Raw genomic sequence first — 22,259 nt, 5'->3', positions numbered from 1 at the left:
AGTGATTAGCTGAAGGTGTAGATTTCGTTCAGCAGAACAGTTTTTCCCACATAAACTGTTCATTATGATGGCCATGGAGACTGAATAAAAAGTTCTGGCAGCCTACCCATGTCCCATGGGTAGGCTGCCAGAACTCGTTTAAGCTGCCTGCTTAAATGTCATGCATCCTCGCTTAAGCAGTCTAGCCAAGTTGTATAATAATCTGTATGCAGTACATAACACTAGCCATCTTCTCATGTACAGTATATTCATTGATTGATTATATTAGCATTAGCAATAGTAGATAGAGGCATATTATGCAAGAAAGCAAGCTTATATTGCATCAGCCAAAAAAAGAAAAAAACCCTTCACCCATCGATTCACTCCAAAAGTTTGTCTAGTTCAGCCTTGAATTTATTTAAGTTGTCAACTTCCGCAACAACAGATGGAAGTTTGTTCCAGAAATCAGCCACCTGCTGGCTACAGTCAAATTTTTGCACATCTATTCTACAACTGTCTTTCCTTAGTTTTAATTTATGCCCCGCCTTTGGGGCAGAATCTGAGCAAGAGGAAGAATCCCACCAGCATTGAGTTTGCTCAAATCATTCAAAGCCTTATACACCTCAATCAGATCACCTTGCAGGTTACTAGTTGCCAGACTCTGCAATTTGCAGAACTTAAGCAATTCTTGGTAACAGAAACCTTTTGTTCCCTTGCCAATCTCTTTACCCTTCTCTGTATTCATTCCAGCAGCCCTACAACTTTCCTAAAATGAGGACTCCAGACCCTTATGCAATACCCAAGGTGTAGCCTGTGACCATTGCCTTATACAAGTGGATAATCACTTCCTTATCCATGCTAGCAAAATTCCTGTATATCATAGACAAGACCCCCATGAGCTGCTCTGGCAGCCTGTCTGCATTTCTCAAAAATCTTCATATCTGACTGCACAATTACCCCCCAAGTCTTTTTCATCCTCCACTACCCTGAGTGTAGTCAGTGGTGAGCTATAGCAGGCTTACGAGAGCCCATTGTTATTTTTTTTTTGAAAATTTGCGAGCCCATTGTTGAAATGATCATTTATTTTACAAATTAAATCGCGAATTCAATTATTATGATTATTACGATTTTTCTGCATAATCATGGTTGTCTTGTATTTGTCAGCTACGTTCACTCCAAATGGTTGTCATAAGCCACATGGTAGGAATAAGTGTGCAAGTGAGATAGGCCTTGAGTACTGCATATGTGTAAGAGGTTAGGTATCTATGCATATATATTTTTAAAGCACTTTTTTAAATTTATTACCCATGAAAAGGCAGTCCAGTTTATTAATTTTTTGGAAAAGGCAAAAAAAAAAAAAAAAAAATACGAAATCTGCTTCTACAGATTCTGCCAGCGTAATGGAGAAAATAAATTGTGTAGTGAAGTTATTTCATCAAATAATTTTATGAATACAAACGTTGGTAATAAGAATATTATAAATGATCAGTGTGTTAGTTATGAAGCGAAACTGTAACTTCCCAATTGTTGCAATGAGAAAGAAGCATTTTTTTTTTTTAAAACCCAGTACAAATGGCTATACATCCAAAATGAAAAATTAGGTTGTTCTGTTTGTGCTAAATATAAAAACTTGGGTGGTGAACAAGAAAAACAGTGTCACGGTTCTAAAGAATGGATGAAAATTAACATAGAGCCGAATGAAAAGAATAAAAATAGTAGACAGGCATCTTTATGCAAAAAACTGTCCATTCAACAATGAGTCAGTGGCACATAAAAATTTCTTAAAAACAAACGAAGAATCACAAAGGCATGTGCTTCCAAATGTTATCGACAAACTGAATGATAAAGAAATTTGAACAACTGCCAAAATTTTTAATTCAGTGTATAAAAAGAAATCGGTCAATGTCTGAATTGAAATTAAGAGTAAAAACGGTGTTCATATAGGAGTTTCATTGCATTCACGGTTTGAGGGCATTAGAATCACTGAACATATTTCAAAAGAAATAAAAAAGGAACTATTTACTAAAATAATAGAAAAGAATGCCAAAATCTGCATCTGCAAATTGATGAGCCAACAACATTATCCAAACCAAGTGTCTTAATTCTTTACCTATGTATTGAACTTGCTAAGCCAACACATGTGTATGATTTTTATAGGTCTTATTGAACGAGTAAAGACTCTGAATGCATACATGCTAGTGTAATTATGGCTCTAAATAGTTGTGGTTTTTCTGAAAAATATTTAAAAGAAAATCTTATTGGATTTTGTTTCGATGGTGCTAGTGTAATGCTGGGGAAAAAGTCCGTTGTTTCAACCAGACTTTTACAACAGTTTTCAAACATTACTATTTGGCATTGCCTGGCTCATTGTTTGAAATTAGCATTAATTGATTCTATAAAAAAATATAAAAGAAGTGAATCATTTTGAAATATTTCTAGATAAACTGTATGCATTATATCTCCAAAAAAAGCAGTGCAATTTAAGGATGATTGACAAAGAAATTGATGTGGAAATTATTAAGGTTAGTTGTATGTTCGGGCCATGTGGCAGCTTTGAGGCTGTGGCGGCAATTGTGGTTTGGAGGAAGCATCCCACTTTGTGCAACCATTTTGAATCAGAAGTTAAATATTCGGGATTATTAAACCAACTTTTAAATCTGGAATTTCTTAATGATTTAGCACTAATGATTGACATCCCACAGAGCTCTCTTACCTTTCAGAAGCTTTACAAAGTCACAGCATCACTGTGGTAAAAACAGATAAATTATTTATTTGAACTATCAATGCTGTTGATAATTTGAAAAATTCTGAAGGAAATTATGAAGCTAAAATTGAAAACAATGTCGAAGGCAAAATAATTTGAAGGAATTAAAATTGAAAGTAAAAACACATTTAAATAATTACCACATGAAAAGTTATTAAAGTGCATTGTTTTATCCTTAAAGGATAGGTTATTAATGCAACAGAGTAATTTTAAATTAAATAAAGAAAATAATGATATTAATGATATTGACGATGAGGAATTGAAAGAAATTTTAAAAAGATGCTACCCGGAAATGTGGATTTTGGAAGAACTTTCATCTCCATGGCAATAGGGTGAAAAACAAATTAGAAATTTAAGTTTACTAATGAAATTTGAAATAAAAATGATTTCAGAGATTTTGTACAAGCCAGTTTATCTTTAAAATTGAGTGAATTCCCTTTTCAATTAAAAAAGCCAGAAATATCGTTGAAACCATTGCGATTAGTAGTGCTGAAGCTGAGTGGGCTTTCAACATAATGAATAATATTGTAACAATAAAAAGAACATCTTTGACAATTAAACACATTGCAGATATGATTGATCATTGATCTAAAAGGAAAACCATTACTTCTATTTGATCTGGAATATTACGTCAAATCTTTCCTCCGTAATCATCTCTCAGATTAGCATTAGTAGAGGCATATGATGCAAGAAAGCAAGCTTATATAGCATCAACCAAAAAAAAACAATTCCTGTTTTACCCATCCATTCACTCCAAAGGTTTGTCTAGTTCAACCCTCAATTTATTTAAGCTGTGAACTTCCACAATGACAGACAGAATTTGTTCCAGCAATCAGCGGGTGGCTGATTGCTGGAACAAATTCTGGCTACAGTCAAAATTTCGCACATCTGTTCTACAACTGTCTTTCCTCAATTTGAATTTATACCCCCTTAGGTGCAGAATCTGAGCAAGAGGAAGAATCACATTAGCATTGAGCTTGCTCAAACCATTCAAGGCCTTATACACTTCCATCAGATCACCTCGTAAGTACCTAGTCTCCAGACTCTGCAATTTGCAGAACTTGAGCCTTTCTTGGTAACAAAATCCCTTTGTTCCACTCACTAGTCTCGTTGTCCTACTCTGTACTCATTCCAGAAGTTCTACATCTTTCCTAAAATGAGGCCTCCAGACCTGTATGCCGTACTCAAGGTGTGGCCTGATCATTGCCTTATACAAGGGGATAATCACTTCCTTATCCCTGCTGGCAAAATTCCTATACAACATTGACAAAACACTACTCTTTCAACCTGTTTGCACAGCTCAGAAAAACTTCATATCTGACTGCACAATAGCCCCAGGTCTTTTTCATTCTCCACTACCCTGAGTGTAGTACCTCACAGTTGGTATGTTACTCTAGGATTACTGCTGCCCATATGCAGCACTTTGCATTTGTCAATGTTAAACTTCAGTTGCCACCTCTCAACCCATCTGCTCAACTTTTCTAGATCCTGTTGCAGTAGCGTACTGTCCCTACTGTCATTAACAACCCTACCAACTTTTGTATTGTGTGCAAACTTGGATATTAAGCTTCATCAATATCATTGATAAAAACAGAAATCAACAATGGGCCCAACACAGACCCCTGGGTGAACACTACTAATAACATTAGTTCACGAAGAGCATTGTCCATTTATTACCACTCTCTGTCCTCTCCCACTCAACCATCCCTCTATCGATAGCAGCAACATGTCCTTAATGTAATACTGCTCCAACTTGTACAGTAGTCTTCCATGTGCAACAGTATCAAAAACTTTCCTGAAATCCAAGTATGTGATATCAGAATAATTTTTTGCATCCAGTTCCTTTGTGATGTTATAGTATCCAATCAAACTGGTCAGACAAGACTTCCCCTTAACAAACCTATGCTGTGTCTGAACTAGACAAGACTGCAGCCTTGTCTAGATGATTCTGCAGTGCTTCTTTAACCAGTGACTCCATTATTTTCCCCAGAACAGAAGTTAAGCCAACTGGTCTAATTACTTTCAATCCCCCTTTGTGAATTGGGGATATATTTGCATATATATAGTCTATAGGGACCTCCCCTGAATCCGAAGATGCCCTCATAATCATGCCTAAGGGCCTGCTTACTTCCTTTGCTGCCTCCTTTAATATAACTGGATAGATTACATCCACCCCAGGTGCCTTTCTTATGTGTAACTTAAACAATTTCTAATCCACTTTGCTCTTAGTTATTACAAACTCATTTAACTCTCTGCCAGAAGTTTATTAAACTTCTGGCATTCCCCTTCTTGAATAACTCCTCATGTGTGTGTAGATGCAAAATATTCATTCAGTTTGTTAGCTGCCTCAGCAGTCTCATCAGCAGTTGAACCATCGATATGAAGTGGACCAATCTGATTCATCTCCTTCCTTCTAGAATTTACATAAGTAAAGTCTTTACTACTGTTTTTCTTTGCATCCTTTTCCCAACGATTTTTCAAATATTTTCTCTCAGATATTGAGCAAAATAGAAGATTGCAAGCAAATATTAATAAAGAAGTAAATACTATATTGCAATTTTTAGAATAAATTTTTTTAATAGTTGTGTAATAATTTTTTTCATGTAATCTATGATTTTTTGTACCTTTTCTAGAATAGTTTTTTTGTTTTTATATTCTATAATTTTTTTGTAATAGATTTTTATATTATTTGTAATATAGGAAATTGTTCATGCTATTTTTTATTCACAATATTAAAATTTTATTATGAAAAAAATGTATCTCTTATACAGAAGCAGATTAAAGTCGGTTGAGGCCCTGGGCACAGAAGAAAATATTGGGCCCCTTAAAAAAAAAAGAGAGACAGGGAAAATAAAAATATATGTTAACCATTTTATTAAATAAATAAAAAATATTATGTGCTATTAATGTTTTATTTCAAATAAAATTTGAATATAATACCGTATATGTATTATATTATATTTGCGTCTTTTTTTAATTTGACTTTTTTCAACCCCCGATAGATGTCGTTTCATTTTTCTAGCTACCATTGGTAGCCTACCAATGAAAAGAAAAATATAAAATTTAATAGTCTGAATGATTAGAATACTAGAGAAGAGATTTTTCGTTATAGTGCAATAAATTAATGATTAATTAAAATTCAAAAATTATTCATAAACTACGAAAATCCAGGCGCTGATGTAACAACAGGAATTAATTTTATCTTAATATAATTTCAACAACAATATACGCGTATTTGTGTATATTGTAAGTCTGCACTGCAGGAGAACCTTTGTAAGTACAACGCAGCAAATACGATTCTATTGCTCCGATGAGCGGTAGGGCAGCCGCGCGGGGCCTATGCAGTGTGGCATGTGTATAGTATGCAGTGTAGTAATGAAATAATGAAAATAAGCAAATATAAACATACTATCAGGTTTTACTGCCGATTGTAAACTTGTACGTAATTAAAATTGCACATATGAAACCAAACTTGGTGTCATTAGAAAAAAGTGTAAAGTTGGGGTTTTCAGGGGCCCTTCTGAAGTCGGGGCCCAGGGATCGCGCCCGGTGCACGTGCCGTTAAATTCGCCTCTGCTCTTATATTTCCCTAATAGAAGAATAAAAAGTTGACAAAACTGTGCATCCATTGTTAAAATATTCATAGCTCACCACTGACTGTAGTTCCACATGGTACGTTGCTCTGGTGTTACTGCTACCCATATGCAGTATTTTGCATTTGTCAATATTAAACTTCCGTTTCCATCTCTCAGCTCATCTGCCCAACTTTTCTAGATCCTGTTGTGGTAGTGTACAATCATTAATAACCCTGCCAGCCTTCATGTCATATGAAAACTTGGACATTAAGCCTGATATACCTTCATCAATATCATTGATAAATATACAAAACAACAATGGGCCCACAACCGAACCCTGAAGGACACCACTAATAACATTAGTCCACGAAGAGCAGTGTCCATTGATTACCACTCTCTGTCTTCTCCCACTCAACCATCCCTTTATCCATAGCAGCAACTTGCCCTTAATGCCATACATACTGTTCCAATTTGTAAAGCAGTCTTCCATATGCAACAGTATCAAAAGCTTTCCTGAAATCCAAGTATATATCAGAATTGTTTTTTGCATCCAGTTGTAGTATCCAATCATAGTATCCAATCAAATTGATGAGACAAGACTTCCCCTTAACAAACCCATGCTGTGTCTGAACTAGACAAGACTGTCTAGTTCAGACACAGCATGACTCCTGGAACAGAAGTTAAACTAATAAGTCTGTAATTATTCATATCACCCTTTGATTCTCCTTTGTGAATGGTGGATACATTTGCACATCTCCAGTGAATGGTGACCCCTCCCTGAATCCAAGGATGCTCTCATAATTATGGCTTAGGGTTTGCTTTCTACCTTTCTTGCCTCCTTTAATATAACTGGATAGATTCCATCCACCCCAGTTGCCTTTCTTATGTTTAACTTCAATTTCTCCTCCACTTTGCTCTCGGTTATTACAAAATCATTTAGCTCCCTGTTAGATTTTGATAAACTTCTGGCCACTTCCTTACAGAATTCCTCATGTGTAGATGCAAAATACTCATTCAGTTTGTCAGCTACCTTGCAGGACCATGAACAGCTGAACCATTGATATCAAGTGGACATATCTGATTCATCCCCTTCTAGCATTTACATAAGTAAAGAATTCTTTGCTGTTTTTCTCTGCATCCTTTGCCAAAGATTTCTCGTAATCTGCCTTTGCTTGCTTAACTTCCTTTGTGACTTGTTTACAGATGTGCTTATATCTGCCATAGGCTTTTGTGTCACCTGATAATTTATGTGCATCCCATGCATTTTTCTTCTCTGCTACGAGTCTCATTAGTTTATTTGACATCCATTTAGGCCTAAATCTTGAACAGTATTTCTTAGTTGGTATGAAAAGCCTAGTAGCTTCCAAGGTCGATTCCGTGAATGGTTCCCATTTAGAATTTGCTGTTAGTAACATCAGCAGTTGGTTCCACTGTATAGAATTTAAAATCTGTCTGAGACTGTTGTAGTCACCTTTACAAAAGCAAAAATCCTCCCCTTTATCCCTGATGGTAGTTATATCTTCGAGTAAATCCCATATCAGTACATTGTGATCAGTGCAACCTAGTGGTTCCTTTATCTGCAGATTCTTAATGCATGAATAATTCCTGCTGATAATCAGATCAAGAGTATTACTCTCTCTGATTGCCTCTCGAACATGCTGCTTTAGAAAACAATTATCCAATAAATCCACAAAAGACTTGATAGTGTGCGAGTGACCAATCCATACAAACAATGTCCTCACTTTCCAAAAGCATATCAACAGCTGCAGTATGATGGGGTGTGGCTATATCATCCATAAACACGAACTTGGGACCAATGGCACCTCAGAACAGATGCACATGGGGAAGGATTACCTTAGTACAGTAGCATGCACCAGTTACAGTACCGCCTTCCAATATCTGGAGTTGTGTACGTCCATCCAAGATAACGCCTCCCCAGATGAGAACACCTCAACCGCCATATCGATCCCTTTCAGTGATGTTTGTGGGGTGATACCATGTGCCAGCCTCTCACCAGATTAGCTGACGTTCAGAATTGCTGCCGAGACTGAATCTACTCTCATCAGTAAAGAGTACCTTACCCCATTGCGCTGCTGTCCAGTCCTTGTGTTTGATGCACCATCGTAAACAGTGTCTCTGATGGGCAGGTGTTAAAGGGACACAGCATACTGGCCATTGGGCAAACAGTCCACCTTTGTGGAGTCGCCTGGCCACAGTAAACTGCGATATCCTGCATCCTGCGCAGCTGGTTTGCAATGGATCCCGCTGTCTGGTGTCTGTTCCTCTTGGCCTGTAGTGACCAATATAGCGTACTAGGAGTATATAGCGGTCATCATTGGGCATTATTTTTCGTGGACGACCAACACTGGTCCTTCGAACAGCTGTACCTGTCATTCTGAAGACCGACCACGCACATGAGACGATGCTATGGACAATACCGAACTCTGCAGCCACACTCCTCCACTTCGACCTTCCCAATTATTCGACCCCAGGTAAAGTCATCCAGATGTCTACTAGCCATCTCATTGTCTATAGCACTGTATGAAACCAATCGAATGTCTGTAACGATTGTGCTCACCATTCAGTAATTTGCACATTAACTGCTGAACTGCTGCTTTTATCTCTTTATGTGAGCCCTCTCATCACGATTCAAATTTTTACGTGTGTACCAGCTTTCTACTGAATGGGAAGGCCAATCCATATTTATGCAAATGAATGGGCAGGCCATCATCATCAGCCATTTTCAATCCACTGCAGGATGAAGGCCTCTCCAGCAACTTTCCAGTTCCTTCTGTTTTGAGCACTGGCCATCCATTTACTACTCAAAAACTCATGAATTTCATCTATCCATCTCCGCCTTTGTCTTCCAGGTTTTCTTCTAGCTCCTCTTGGGTACCATTCTGTTATTTTCTTAGTCCATCTGTCATCATGTCTTCGAGCTATGTGTCCTGTCCAAGACCATTTTAGTTCTTTAGTTTTGATAAGAATGTCCTTTACTTGAGTTTGCTGCCTAATCCATGTGTTTCTCTTCTTATCTAACAGTCTGATTCCCAATATAATTCGTTCCATTCTTCGCTGTGTAGTTCTTAGCTTCTCTTCCATTCTTTTGGTGAGTGCCCAAGTTTCACTTCCATAAGTCATGGTGGGGAGTATACATTGATTCATTATTTTACGTTTCAGACAAACTGGGATATTGCTCTTCAGTATGTGACTATATTTCCTGAATGCTATCCATCCAAAATTTATTCTTCTCTTGACTTCCAGCCATTTATCATTATTACAGCTAATAACTTGTCCCAGATAAGTATATGACTCCACCTTTTCAATTACTGCTCCATCAATCATTATTTCCCTTTCCGTGGCATACTTGTTCATCATTACTTTTGTTTTAGCCATATTCATCTTTAGTCCAAAATCCTTACTAACTGTGCATAACTGATTAAGATTTTCCTCTAATTCTTTGGGATCGTGGCTTATGACCACAATGTCATCTGCAAATCGTAAATGGTTTAGGTACTCTCCGTTCACATTGACTCCTTTCTGCGACCAGTCTAATCTTCTGAAAGCTTCCTCAAGGGCAGCAGTAAACAGCTTCGGAGATATTGTGTCTCCTTGTCGAACTCCTTTCTCGATTTTAAATTTGCTACTGTCTTTGTCTAGTCTAATAAAGGATGTAGCACTCTCATATATTTTCTTCAAAATCATAATATATGGAGTATCTATGCCTTGTCTTTCCAGTGCCCGAAACATTGCCTTATGCTGTATGGAGTCAAATGCCTTTTCATAATCCACAAATGCCAGGCATAATGGTGTTTTATATTCATTTGCTTTCTCCATTAGCTGTGATATTACGTGAAGGTGATCCATAGTTGAGAATCCCGTCCTAAAGCCAGCTTGCTCTTTCGGTTGATTCTCATCAAGTATTCTTTCTAATCTGTTAGTAATGACCCTTGTGAACAACTTGTAGATATGGGATAACAAGCTAATTGGTCTATAATTGCCAATTTCTGATTTATCTCCTTTCTTATGCAGCAAAACTATGATTGCATTATTCCACTGCTTAGGCATCACACCTTTTCTAATGATCTTTGTGAAGAGCCTTGCCAGTTTTTGTGTTATGTCTCTTCCTCCCAATTTTAACAACTCTACAGTAACTTCATCTTCCCCCGGGGCTTTCCGATTCTTCATTTTCTTCAATGCATGTTCTACCTCATCAGGAAGAATATCGGGTATGTCGTATGTGTTGCTACTTTGCAATCCATCTTCCCCACTGCTGGTATCATTCCCTCGCTCCTTGTATAGTTCTCTATAGTAGTCTTCTGCTATTTGAATTATGCCTTCTCTGCTGTTTATAAGTACACCATCGCTATTCTTCAGTTTCAGTATCATTTGTCTTTCTGTATTACTGCTCATGGCTGCTGATTTAAATCCTTTGTTTTCCCTTAATGCTTGTTCTACTTTTCTTGTGTTAAATCTTCTTATGTCCTCTCTGAGTCTCTTTCTAATGGCTTTGCATAACTCAGTATACTCAATTTTCTCCCTGTCAGTGTTTTTCTTGCTCTTCATTTGTCGTCTTTGGTTCATCATAACAAGTGTTTCTTGACTAATTTTTTCTTCTTTGGATTTCTGTTTCCCTATAGGTTTCTTGGGCTTTATCACTTTCAGAAAGTTGTAATATTCCTCATCAATATCTTGGTCCTGAGCAGTCTGCAGAAGCTCAAACTTGTTCTTAAGTTCCAGTACATACTGCTTTTTCTCCTCCTCTGTTATTTCAAAGACCTTTGTATTATTTACTCGAGTCAGTTTTTTCCTTTCCTTTCCTACATCTATATCAAGTGTACATCTTACCATTCTGTGATCACTTCCAACATTTACCTTATTCAGGACGGTAACATCATTCACAATATATCTTCTGTTAGTGAGGATGAAGTCGATTTCATTAGTTGTTAATCCATTTGGACTCTTCCATGTCCACTTTCTGTTCACCCTTTTCTTGAAAAAAGTGTTCATTACTGACATTCCTTGAGATTCTGCAAATTCCACAAGTCTTTCACCTCTTTTATTTCTTTCACCAATTCCAAAATTTCCTATAGTTCCTCTTTCTGTGCTGTTTTGCCTTTTTCCAACCTTAGCATTGAAGTCCCCCATAATAATAGTGTAGTGAGTTTTCTGCTCATCTAGAAGACTCTCAATTTTGGTGTACATTTCTTCAACCTCTTCATCATCATGGCTCGATGTTGGTGCATAAATCATTATAATCTTTAGCTTGTACCTCTTAGAAATCTTGAGTATTAGTCTTGACACCCTTGGTGATGTACTTTTGAATTCCAAAATGTTGTTTTTAAAATCTTTATGGACCAGAAACCCAACTCCACCTTCACTCCTTTCACTGTTTCCATTGGTGTACAGCAGATTTCCACTTGATAAACTTATAAGTGATTCATTTCTTCTTCTTGTTTCAGCCAAACCAATGATATTCCAATTCACATTTTCTAATTCCTTTTCCAGCTCTAATATCCTGTCTTCACCGATGAGTGATCGTACGTTATAACAGGCCAAGTTCAATTTCCATGCATGGCAGCCTGGTCGTACCCAGAGATTCTTAGCACCCTCTGCTTCCACTCTGATCCTCTCGCTGCCGTAAGAGGGAGAGTGAAAGCTGCTGGGGACTGAGGGCCATTTGCTTTGTCATGCTGTCATATGCTGGAGGGTTTGGTCTTTTTCTCTTCACGCTGACCAGGCGTCTTGAAGAGAACCACTCTACACGTTCGTTGCCACCTAAGTGACGTAACAGGGCTTACCATCAAGAAGGTGTGCATGAGTGGATTTTAGGGAGGCAGGCCAACCGGACTTCTCCTAAATCTTCTGTAATAGAGAGATATTGGATCCATCAGTGTTTTAGGCTGAGTGTCTGATAACACCACAGGATACCTGTTCCCCTCTAAGCCCCTAGGGCAGGCCACAGTTATGCAAATCGCCACAGGCTGTTTCATTTGATTTTGTGGTTGTAACCTTTAGAAATAGTGTTGGTCCTTAAGTTTTGCACACCAGTGTATATTGAATCATCTGGCATAGTATTCTGCCACTATTCATGTTCAGCATCACTCATATTTCTTATACATTGTTTGCTAAATGAATTATTTATCTTAACATCATTTATGCTACTACATCACATGGATGCCTTCAATGTAACTGTAACAAAAAAAAAATTCATTGAGTCGGAATTGTATATAAAATCTTTTGCTTACATTATTATAGTTTTTTCCTTTTTTTTTTTTCTCAATAGGAAAAATACATACAATAATATCAGTAAATATCTTATTTCACAGAGAAATTGTAGTATTCGCATAACAGTGAACCTGCTTTAAAAATAGGATTTTTATTTCACTTGGAATTTTAATCTAGAAAATAATCATTTTATCGTGTGCATAACGTAGTTCTTTCATTACTGTTTTATTAATATTTTTCTTCCTTCAAACTTATTATCTGGACTTATTTTTGAATAGGTCTTATTATTTCAAGTTTCTTAGGTTTGTTATATTTTAATAATTTGGTTAAAAAAAAAAAAAAACATTTGTAAAGCCTTAAAATGATTGCTCAATTTTATTTAGGATTGTCTGGCCCTTGTGAACACCATAAGAAACAGACTCAGCATCAGATTAACAAATTAAAAAATGCTCACAATGAACTAGTATTATGTATTCACTACCAGCCTTCTGTTCTGGGTGAAAGATGTAAGATGATAGCTGATCATAAGGTAAGCTCAGATAAAAATGAAACCTGTGTTCTTTGATGGCTTTGTATGGTGTTTTTCTTCTAATATCAAGAAAGTGAACTTATTACATAGAAATTATAACAACAAGAATATTGTCATTAGATTGCAAATATTAATGGCCGAGTGATTTAGAAATTTAACAGAAATACTCTATACTCCACTTACTTGTTGTAAGTCTTTAAATTACATTGCTGTTAGTGTGAATCATGTTCAAAAGTCAGATGATAGGCACATGTTATAATAAAGGTTCTGTTCCCAGAAGGCCACAAAATGTTATAAAATTCCTAATTATGGTGTGAATTTTTAGGATTTTTTTAACCCTTTAGTGCTATTCAGTGTATACAGAGTAAATTTAAAAGCCACATTTGACATCAAATATAATCAGTAAAATTAATCTTAAATACTATTTTTTTTTACCTTAAAATCAAGTTGCCTGTTTATCGTCACCTTATTGGTAGTAGCATTTATTAGGAAAAAAACATCTTAATAGTTGGAAGAAGGGCTTGCTGATGGTGATTTTGCATGGGATTGTGATGCAGACTTAGATTTGAGGGCTGTTCTGCTGGTATTGATGGCATCTTGTCAGCTTTCTTAAAAAAAAATTGTCAAGAGAAAGTTTAACACATGTCTTATTCTTTTCATGGTAAAAAAAAAAGTCTACAAGAAGCTGAAACTCTCTCAATATCTTTGTGGACCACTAAACATCTTTCTACATTGGGGGTCAAATTCTTCCACAGTGTTTAAGAACTACTTATGGTGATTGAAGGCTTTGTTGAGGTTTTTTACATTCAATCTTTGTGGGAGGACTTCTCATGATTTCATCATCATCTTGGTCTTTAGGCAGTGCCTTATTTGCCTCTTGTATAGCAGTTAGAGCTTATTTGAGTGTAAGCTCTGAATGAGATGCAATAAATTCATGCACATCTTCAGTATTGACTTTCAAGTCCAATTGATTCATAAGCTGAACAACTTATTTTGTGACAGTTTCAATAGGTCTCCTCAAAACTTTCAATATTTGCAACTAACACTAGACACAGCTGCTTCCAAATCTCCTTTATTATTGATTCCTTTATTTTAACCCAAGAGTCTTCACTGCTTTTGACTGCATTTAAACAACCTTTCCAGAATTCCTTCAAGGTGGGTTCACCTTCTTCGTTAATTGCCCTTATAACTTGTTTGTCTCAGTAGTACTGCTTGAAAGTAGATGATTGTCTGATTTATAGATGTAATAGCACAGGAGATATTGGAAGAATAAACACAACTTTAATTTCTGAATAAAGATCTAATGAATTTGGATGTCCAAGAGCTTTATCCTAAACAAGCAACCTTGAGTATGAAATCATTCTTGCTGCAATATTGTCTAACTGCTAGAAAAACTAATCCTGAAAAATAGTTCTGATAATCCAAGAATTTGAATTAGATTTCCAAATGACTGGCTACATATCTGTATCCTTTCCCTTGAAAGCTCTAGGATTTTCTAAATGGTAGAATAGCATGGGCTTGAATTTAAGTCACTTGCTTACCTTGTGCCCAGTTGCAACTTTCTCCTCCTTCTTTACCAAATAGGATTCATGCAGGTATCTTGTTCCAAAATAATCCTGTCACATCAACATTATAGAAATTTGACAAACAGACTTCTCCACCCCATCAATAATTTAAGTAAACTTTTTCATAAATTTATTCTGTTCATTCAGGATTAATTCACAATGCTTTACAAAATAATTTTTTCCATAGTTTCTCACTTATAAATTTTAGAAATCTTTGGTTAAAAATAATTTTCAAAGTGGCAATACTTTGATATGACTTCACATGGCTGCCAACAGATTAACTGGCATTTACTTTATTTTACAAAATATTTGAGAAAGAGGGTCGTCCACAGTTTTAATTGATAATGTGTAATCACTGAGTTTACAAACAAGGAACACGTCATAGTTCCAAATTACATATTGTATTTTGATATATAAGGGCTGCAAGGTCAGTAATTTGGAGAATTTCAAAGGCCATCTGTGTTGCTATCTATGGGAAGAGGGGAAACAATTTTTTTTTTTTTTGGTGCTGCTAATATTTTTCTGCACAAGTTTTTTGTGCAGCAAAAGCCTGGCTTCCTTTTGCCAGAACTACTATATTAATACTAATGCTAAGTTTATGGTTATATTTGTGACAATGGATGAAACTTGGATATACCACTTTCAAACAGAGGGGAAAATACTGAAGGAGGCTGCAAAGGAGTGCATCAAACCATTAGGGTTTAATGAAGTCGGTGTGGATTCGGTGGTGATACTCAAGGTGAGACATGGATATCCTTTTGGATATGCCAACATCTCACCATTCCATGAAGGGGGAGCTAAGGATGAGATGGATAACTATAGACTAGTTAGTTTGACCTCAGTAGTGGAGAAAGCCATGGAGTTTTGGTCACAACTACAGAATCATATTGAGAGTTATGGTATCTTAAATGGATCGCAGTATGGTTTTGTAAAGGGAAAATCTTGCTTGACCAACCTGATAAACTATATTATGACATATGTGGTCATATAACACTTGGATAACACTTATGTCATATCAGCCATATACTTAGACGTTAGTAAAACATTCAACACAATCTGGTACAAGGAGTTGCCGTATAGACTGGAAAGTTTTTGGATTATGGGCAGATTGTTGGATGATTGAAGGACGGGTGACAGGATTGTTGTATCACCACCTTCAGAGTGAGTCAAAATGGTGTCTCTCCAGTTTTAATGCTAGGGCCACCCTTGTTTCTGTTTTTCTTTATAGATACTGATGAGGGAACGAGGGTACAATGTTGAAATTTGCTGATGATATGAGGATGATGGCTAATGATTGCAAGTCAAGCCAAGCTCTTTCAAAATGATTTGAACAGGCTTCCTGCATAGTTGGAGATGTGTCATTGTGTTTTTACGCTGTCAAGTGTAATTTGGGAAATTTTGAGAATAACTTCTAAAGGTGCAAAATAGGGAGGGGGGGAGAGATGTTAATAATAGAATCAGATATGAAGATTGCCATGCAGTTAAGCAAGTGGCCACGAAGGTGTATGTTATTGATAATTTGCCATATTTTGAATGTAGATAGAATGATTGCAGTCCTATTATAAAAGTTAATAGTGAGAATGCATTTGGAATAATGTTCAGGTCTGGAGGCCACCTAAATAAAGACATGGAACTTCTTGTAAGGGTCCAAAGCACAATTCATCTAGTGAGAATAGCACAGGTATGTCCATAGGAGAGAGAGAGAGAGATTGAAAATGTTGGTTACAGAGCTCGGGAACTAGGTATCTTCATGGAAGGCCTGACTTATGTGTATAGGGTACTGGGTGGGATGGGAGGGTGTGAGCAGAATGAATGACATTGGAATTCTTGCAGTGAAAGGGGATTCAAAATTCAAGATGATTTTTGTGTCCAATTTCATTGACAAAAATACAAAAGATAAAGACAGAATACAAAGACAAATTATTAGAGAAACTGCTACATATCAGAAAGCTTTTTTTTTTTTTTTTTTTTTTGGCCAGCATGTTAAAAACTGCTGAAATAAATTGCCTTCTTGGGTAGTTAATTTGATGGTCTGGTGAGATTTAAGAGCAGCTGGACTTGTGTGTTCTGGTTAGTATAAAGACATTTTTTTCCCCCTTACATCTTTTGGCCTTCACTAATATTAAGAAATAGAAGCACCTCTCATGTCCCACTCAAAAAAAGGCTAATCTGTTCATTCAGCAGATAAGGTAATGTAATCTATTAAGAGCAATACAGTACATTACTTAGAGAAGATCTAATTAAAAGGAAATATTATTTTGCAGAAGTTACATGATCAATATTAAGGCTAAATGGGATTGGAAGCTCAATGATTTACACACTGATTAGTGGTTGTAACGAGAATAATTCACAATTGTGGATTTAAATTTCTCGAACACCTGCCTCATTCATTTGGATTATCTCAGACTTCACCTTTTCCCCAGCTTGAAAAAATATTTATCCAGGATATAATCCATTCACATATTATTTTCACAGACATTATTGTTGTCATAAGCAACTGTTTACTATAACTGTTGACTTTAAAAAAAACTTTCTTTGAGGATGTAATTAAAATTTTTCAGAAACAGTTGTAGGTGTATTAATAAGGAGGGAGATTGTGTGAAAATAATAGGCAGTTTCTTATTTGCCTGCCTCTCTCTCTCTCATATAGCTCCATTTAAATATTTTCAGTTATCCCCTTTCCCCCTGAATTAAAAAGTTTTGTCAAACATATAGTTCCTGTAATCTCAGACTTATGAAATTCGGATGGCATGTTATGACTTCTCTATGTAGTCATCACCACCCACAGTTATGCATTTTTCCCATCTGTGTCAGCTTGGAAATACCCTCCTTGTAGACTACAAGTCTGTATTTTACTCATCAAACCACTCAGTCACTGTCTGTTTCAGATGTTCATTGTTTACAAAATGCATTCCACGAAGGTACTGTTTCAATTTTCCAAACAAGTAAAAGTCAGGTGAGGCCATCTTAGGCGAATAAGGTGGACACGACAAAGACTTGAACACCAGTCTAGTCACTGTTGCTCTTGTCAGTTCATATCTGTGAGGTGAGATGTTTTCATCCAGCAACAGCACTCCTCAGAACAGCATTTCTTGTCACTGCTGCTTGATGTTTTCTCATAATTTGATTAACAGATCCACATAGTACCTCCCTATCATTTATCCTTTATCCTTTTATTTATCTTTTTCAAGGAAATCAATAAGCAGTACTCCCAAACAATCCCAAAAGGCTGTAAACAGAATCTTCCCAGCTAAGGCTTGTACTATGAATTTTTTTGGAGTGGGTGACCCAGTGTGTTTCCACTGCATGGTGGCAACTTTAGATTCTGGATCAAAGTAGTGAACCCAACATTCATCAGCAGTAACAATTCAGGCAAAAACTCTTCTTCATTTGGAGTGGCATACTCCAAAAGAAATCTGTTCACTCTTGCCTTTGTCATGCATAGGATGGCATGTACTTGATCCAGGGCTAATCTTTACTTTATTGACTATCTGTTCAATGTTCATTTTATGATCTTCCATAACTAATTTATGTACCTTGTTGACCATTTCCTCATTTTAGGCTGTTGCTGGCTGCTCAGTCCTTGGGTTATCTTTGATGTTCTCTTGGCCATGCTTAAATTGAATAACCCACCTCCAGATTGTACACTCTGATGGAGTAGATTCACCGTATACATTGTTTAAACATTGACCGTATACATTGTTTAACCACTCGCTGCTCAAATTTTTCCATTTTTGACTTGATTGTCAGCAGACTTCAGAATCACACCTGCCAAAAAAAAAAAACAAACAAACATAATAAGTTATATGACTGAAATTTTGTACAAACACTACTAAGACCATCTCCTGTTACCATGCTTATTTGTACCTTTGTACTTGAATCTAGAGCATGTGCTTGACAGAACATTTTGTCCCTTATAAAGGTTATCCAGTATGAAGGCTTTCAGTGCTTATTCTGAATATCCATTTCATTTGTAAAATGAAAACAGATAGCACTATGAAACAAATTTTCAGAAAGGTTCTGCTTATCTGCATTTCTCTGGTGTTTATAAATTTGGGTGTGGCTGATTCTAGTCCCTAGTGACAATATAGTGGGTTTTGCCACTTGTCATTGATTTGGAGAGGGCTGCATTTGAGTCCCATCGTAGAGCAGAGGAATTGTTAAAGGCTTTTCAATTGGGAGCTAATAATTAGCTGATCTCAGGCAGATCTCTCAGTGGGAGTAAAGATTCCCCTGTGAGTTATTCTTGATTTTTCAACCTGCACAACATGCATATTGGCCTTTGAACACATGCTTGTACAGACATAATACACAATGGTGTAGTATGATCAAAGTTTCTATTATGTCTAAAACCTAACAATAATGCTTATTCTGAATATTGCTTTTTTCCCATAGTACCATTGTTTTCCCCAGAAATCAAAGTAAAGTAAATATGCAATAATGCTATATTATCAGATTTATTAACCTTCCATTGCTAGTGTGGCATCTGACAGACACCACTTTTTAAAAATTTTTTTAAAGTATGTAAACGAAATCAAGTCCTCCTGTGTTATACCTTTATTCACCAATATTCTCTATGTGATTATACAGTATTTTCTGTTTTCATTTCAATTTACTATAAATTATGAGACATTAAATTTTTTTGGCATTCAACAGGCTGCAGATGAGCAAAAGCATCTATCTTTTTTCCAGAAAATTCCCATTCCTGTGTGCTATCTGTGAGATGTCAATCAGAGGTATTCAACTTTGTAGTAAAGCTTTGGTTTTGCTAGCTAAATGCAAAGAATTGACAAAAATAAAGATGTTTATGTTGTGTCTGCCAGATTCCATACAAGCATCTGTGTTTCAATCTGGGGATTAGTGATCTTAAAACTTCTAAAAAAATAAAAACTTTATTATTATTATTGGTCTCTCATTTATTTTCATTTGACATTTTTTTAACTGAGTTTAGCAAATCATAATTAATAGATCAAAGTTGCTGTTATGTCTAAAACCTAACAACAGTACTAATTAATTTTGTATGATTAAAACAAAGAGGGGTGTCTTACAGATGCCATGCTAGTATCTTTGTTAAATTGAGAGTGTGAGTGATAGAAAGTTAACAATGTTTAACTTTCTGTACAGAATAGAGTATTAACTCTTGCTACAATTTGTAGACCAATAAATTTTCACTTTTGCATCAGACATTTTGGAAACAAAAATGATCAAGTGTTTTAACAAATTGTTTGACCAGTCCCAGCTTAATAAAAAGGGATGGAAGCAAGACTGTTTCTTGGAACCAATGTATGGTCACTACATTATGCATGCTAAGCTGCAGCTCTATCTGGTAGACCATTCTCTTCTCCCATAGTATTGATCTAATGCCTGCTGTCCCAGAGACAGAGAAAGCTAGGGGACTTTGTGAAACTACTTTTTAAATCTAGCAACATGAATTTCCCATGCATATCTCATTTATACTGGTCACATGTGACATGTTTTTACATTTCCTTGGTCTTCTTTAATCTACTGTCCTAGGCAGAGAAAGCAACAGAACTTGAGGAAAACCATCTTGAAAGCCCAGAAGGAGCTCAGCATACTAGAAGCAGCCTCCCATGGACATCCTATTTATACTAGTTGTACTTGATCTTCTCTAATACATGCTTCACATTCAGTAGTATTATTTAATATGAACAGAGTGCACAACAGATATTGTTGGATATATATGTGTGTGTGTGTGTACACACACACACACATATATACACCCATTGGTACTGGCATTTGAACCGTCTATGAAAAGAGGGTTCAATTACCCCCTTTTCTGGATTATGATGAATATCAATTTCTTCATAAAGAGACCAATCTAGATGCCTCTATAGCCAGGTGGGCAGGAGCAGCAGTGTGTAGCACACGCTTCTTGATTAGACCAGAGTTCAAGCCCGTGAGCCACCAAATACAGAGGATGCGGAAAGGTCAGGGAATGACCACTGCATATACTCGGAGCAATATGGCCTTAGTTGCTAATGCTTCTAAAAATCAAATAACAACAAGAGACCAATCTAGCCAATAACATAGTAATTCTGCAACACTCTAAAAATGTGCATAAGTGACATATCATCTCATTTAAAAGTTTGGAATCTGCTGGATCCCTGCATTAGATTAGACCCAAGTTCCTCACTAAGTCAACCAGTTGTTGCTGATTAGGAAAATGTGGTGCTTTAATTACACAAGCTTCTTTTCAATCTGCAGGCTTTTTAAACTTTGATATAAGGCAGGGGTCCCCAACCTTTTTCATCAGAGGGCCACATAGAAAATTCATAACAAATGGCGGGCCGGAGTCAGTGCAATTTTGACGACTAAAAACACTGTGAACCAAAAAACGTAATTTTAGCGACTTCACCAGGTCAAACGGTGTGTACAAAATAGAAAAACTATAAAAAAATTATAAACAAGGGATATTTATTGTAAATAAAGACATGGTCATATTAAAAATCACAATTTTTATTATTATAATCACATTTGATATTACAGAAATAGCAAATTAATGAGATGTTTGTAGTTGTTTTGATTTAGCAATAATTGAAATGTTAGGTTTAATAGTAGAATGTTCATCTGTCATTCTTGATTGATGTTTGGACTTTATATATTTCATTTTTGAATATGTTTGTTCACTTAGATAAGTGCTACCAAAAATAGAAATTGTTCTTGCTAATTTTTTTAATTCTGGAAATTCATTTTCTGTCAAAGTTTTATAAAAGTTAATTAATGTTTCATTTTTCAATAATGTTTTCAGGTTATCGTTACTTTGAAGATCTATGATTTCTAATTGTAGATCTTTATCTATTTGTGAAACATTTACATCAAATGGATTCTGAAATAATGTAAATAATTTTCTATTGTTTTCGAAATCAACAAATGCTTCCATCAGTAATTCAAGATTTCGGACAAAATTGTCGGTAGTAAAATCACAATTGGGCATATTGTTATATAACTTTCACAACACAAAAAATGGGAAAAATTGTTTTGTTCAGTTTGATTTTTAAATAATTCTAATTTTGTCTGAAATGCTTTAATATTGTAGAACAAGTCATTTACAAGTAATTGCGATTTTGAAGTTTTTTATTCAATGTATTCAAATGTTCACAAATATCTGTTAAAAATGCAAGTTCCCATAACCATTTAGAGTCTGTTAATTCTGGGACTGGTTTTAATTTTTCACTCATGAATATGTCTATTTCAGTTCTGAGTTGAAAAAATCTTTTTACTGCGACTCGACCATCGCACCTCCGTATGATACAACAAATCACCATATTCGCTTTCGATTTCCCCCAAGAAAATTTTAAACTGACGATGGTTCAGGCCATTTCTGCATATAAAATTCACAATGCTAATTATAGTTGACATGATTGAGTTCGAAGACAAAAATTTACCACACAACGATTGTTGGTGAATAACACAATGAAATTGCATAGGTCTTTCGATGTTTTTGGAATCAAAATATTTATTAACATGGCCGATGAAACCAATATTTTTTCCAACCATATTCTTTGCACCATCGGTTGTAATTGCTGTCAAAAATTCCCAATCAAGCTGCAGGTCTTCAAACACTTTTGATATGCTATAAAATATGTTTTCACCAGAGG

General features: G+C 35.9%; 1 protein-coding gene across 1 annotated transcript in view; it reads left to right on the top strand.

Annotated features, from left to right (window-relative positions):
• Positions 1 to 22,259, top strand: part of LOC150089382 (uncharacterized) — a 119,677-nt gene that overhangs the window by 94,178 nt on the left and 3,240 nt on the right. The window contains exon 6 of the mRNA XM_090389964.1: positions 12,930 to 13,075. Coding sequence (XP_090246090.1) covers positions 12,930 to 13,075 — 146 coding nt within the window. The remainder of the gene's footprint in view (positions 1 to 12,929; positions 13,076 to 22,259) is intronic.

The sequence above is a fragment of the Mastigoproctus giganteus genome, chromosome 2 (genome assembly GCF_048544385.1).
Source record: "Mastigoproctus giganteus isolate SK-2022 chromosome 2, ASM4854438v1, whole genome shotgun sequence".
Lineage (NCBI taxonomy): Eukaryota > Metazoa > Arthropoda > Arachnida > Uropygi > Thelyphonidae > Mastigoproctus > Mastigoproctus giganteus.
Note: the sequence above shows the minus strand (reverse complement) of the source record. Positions and strands in the feature narration are given on the sequence as shown.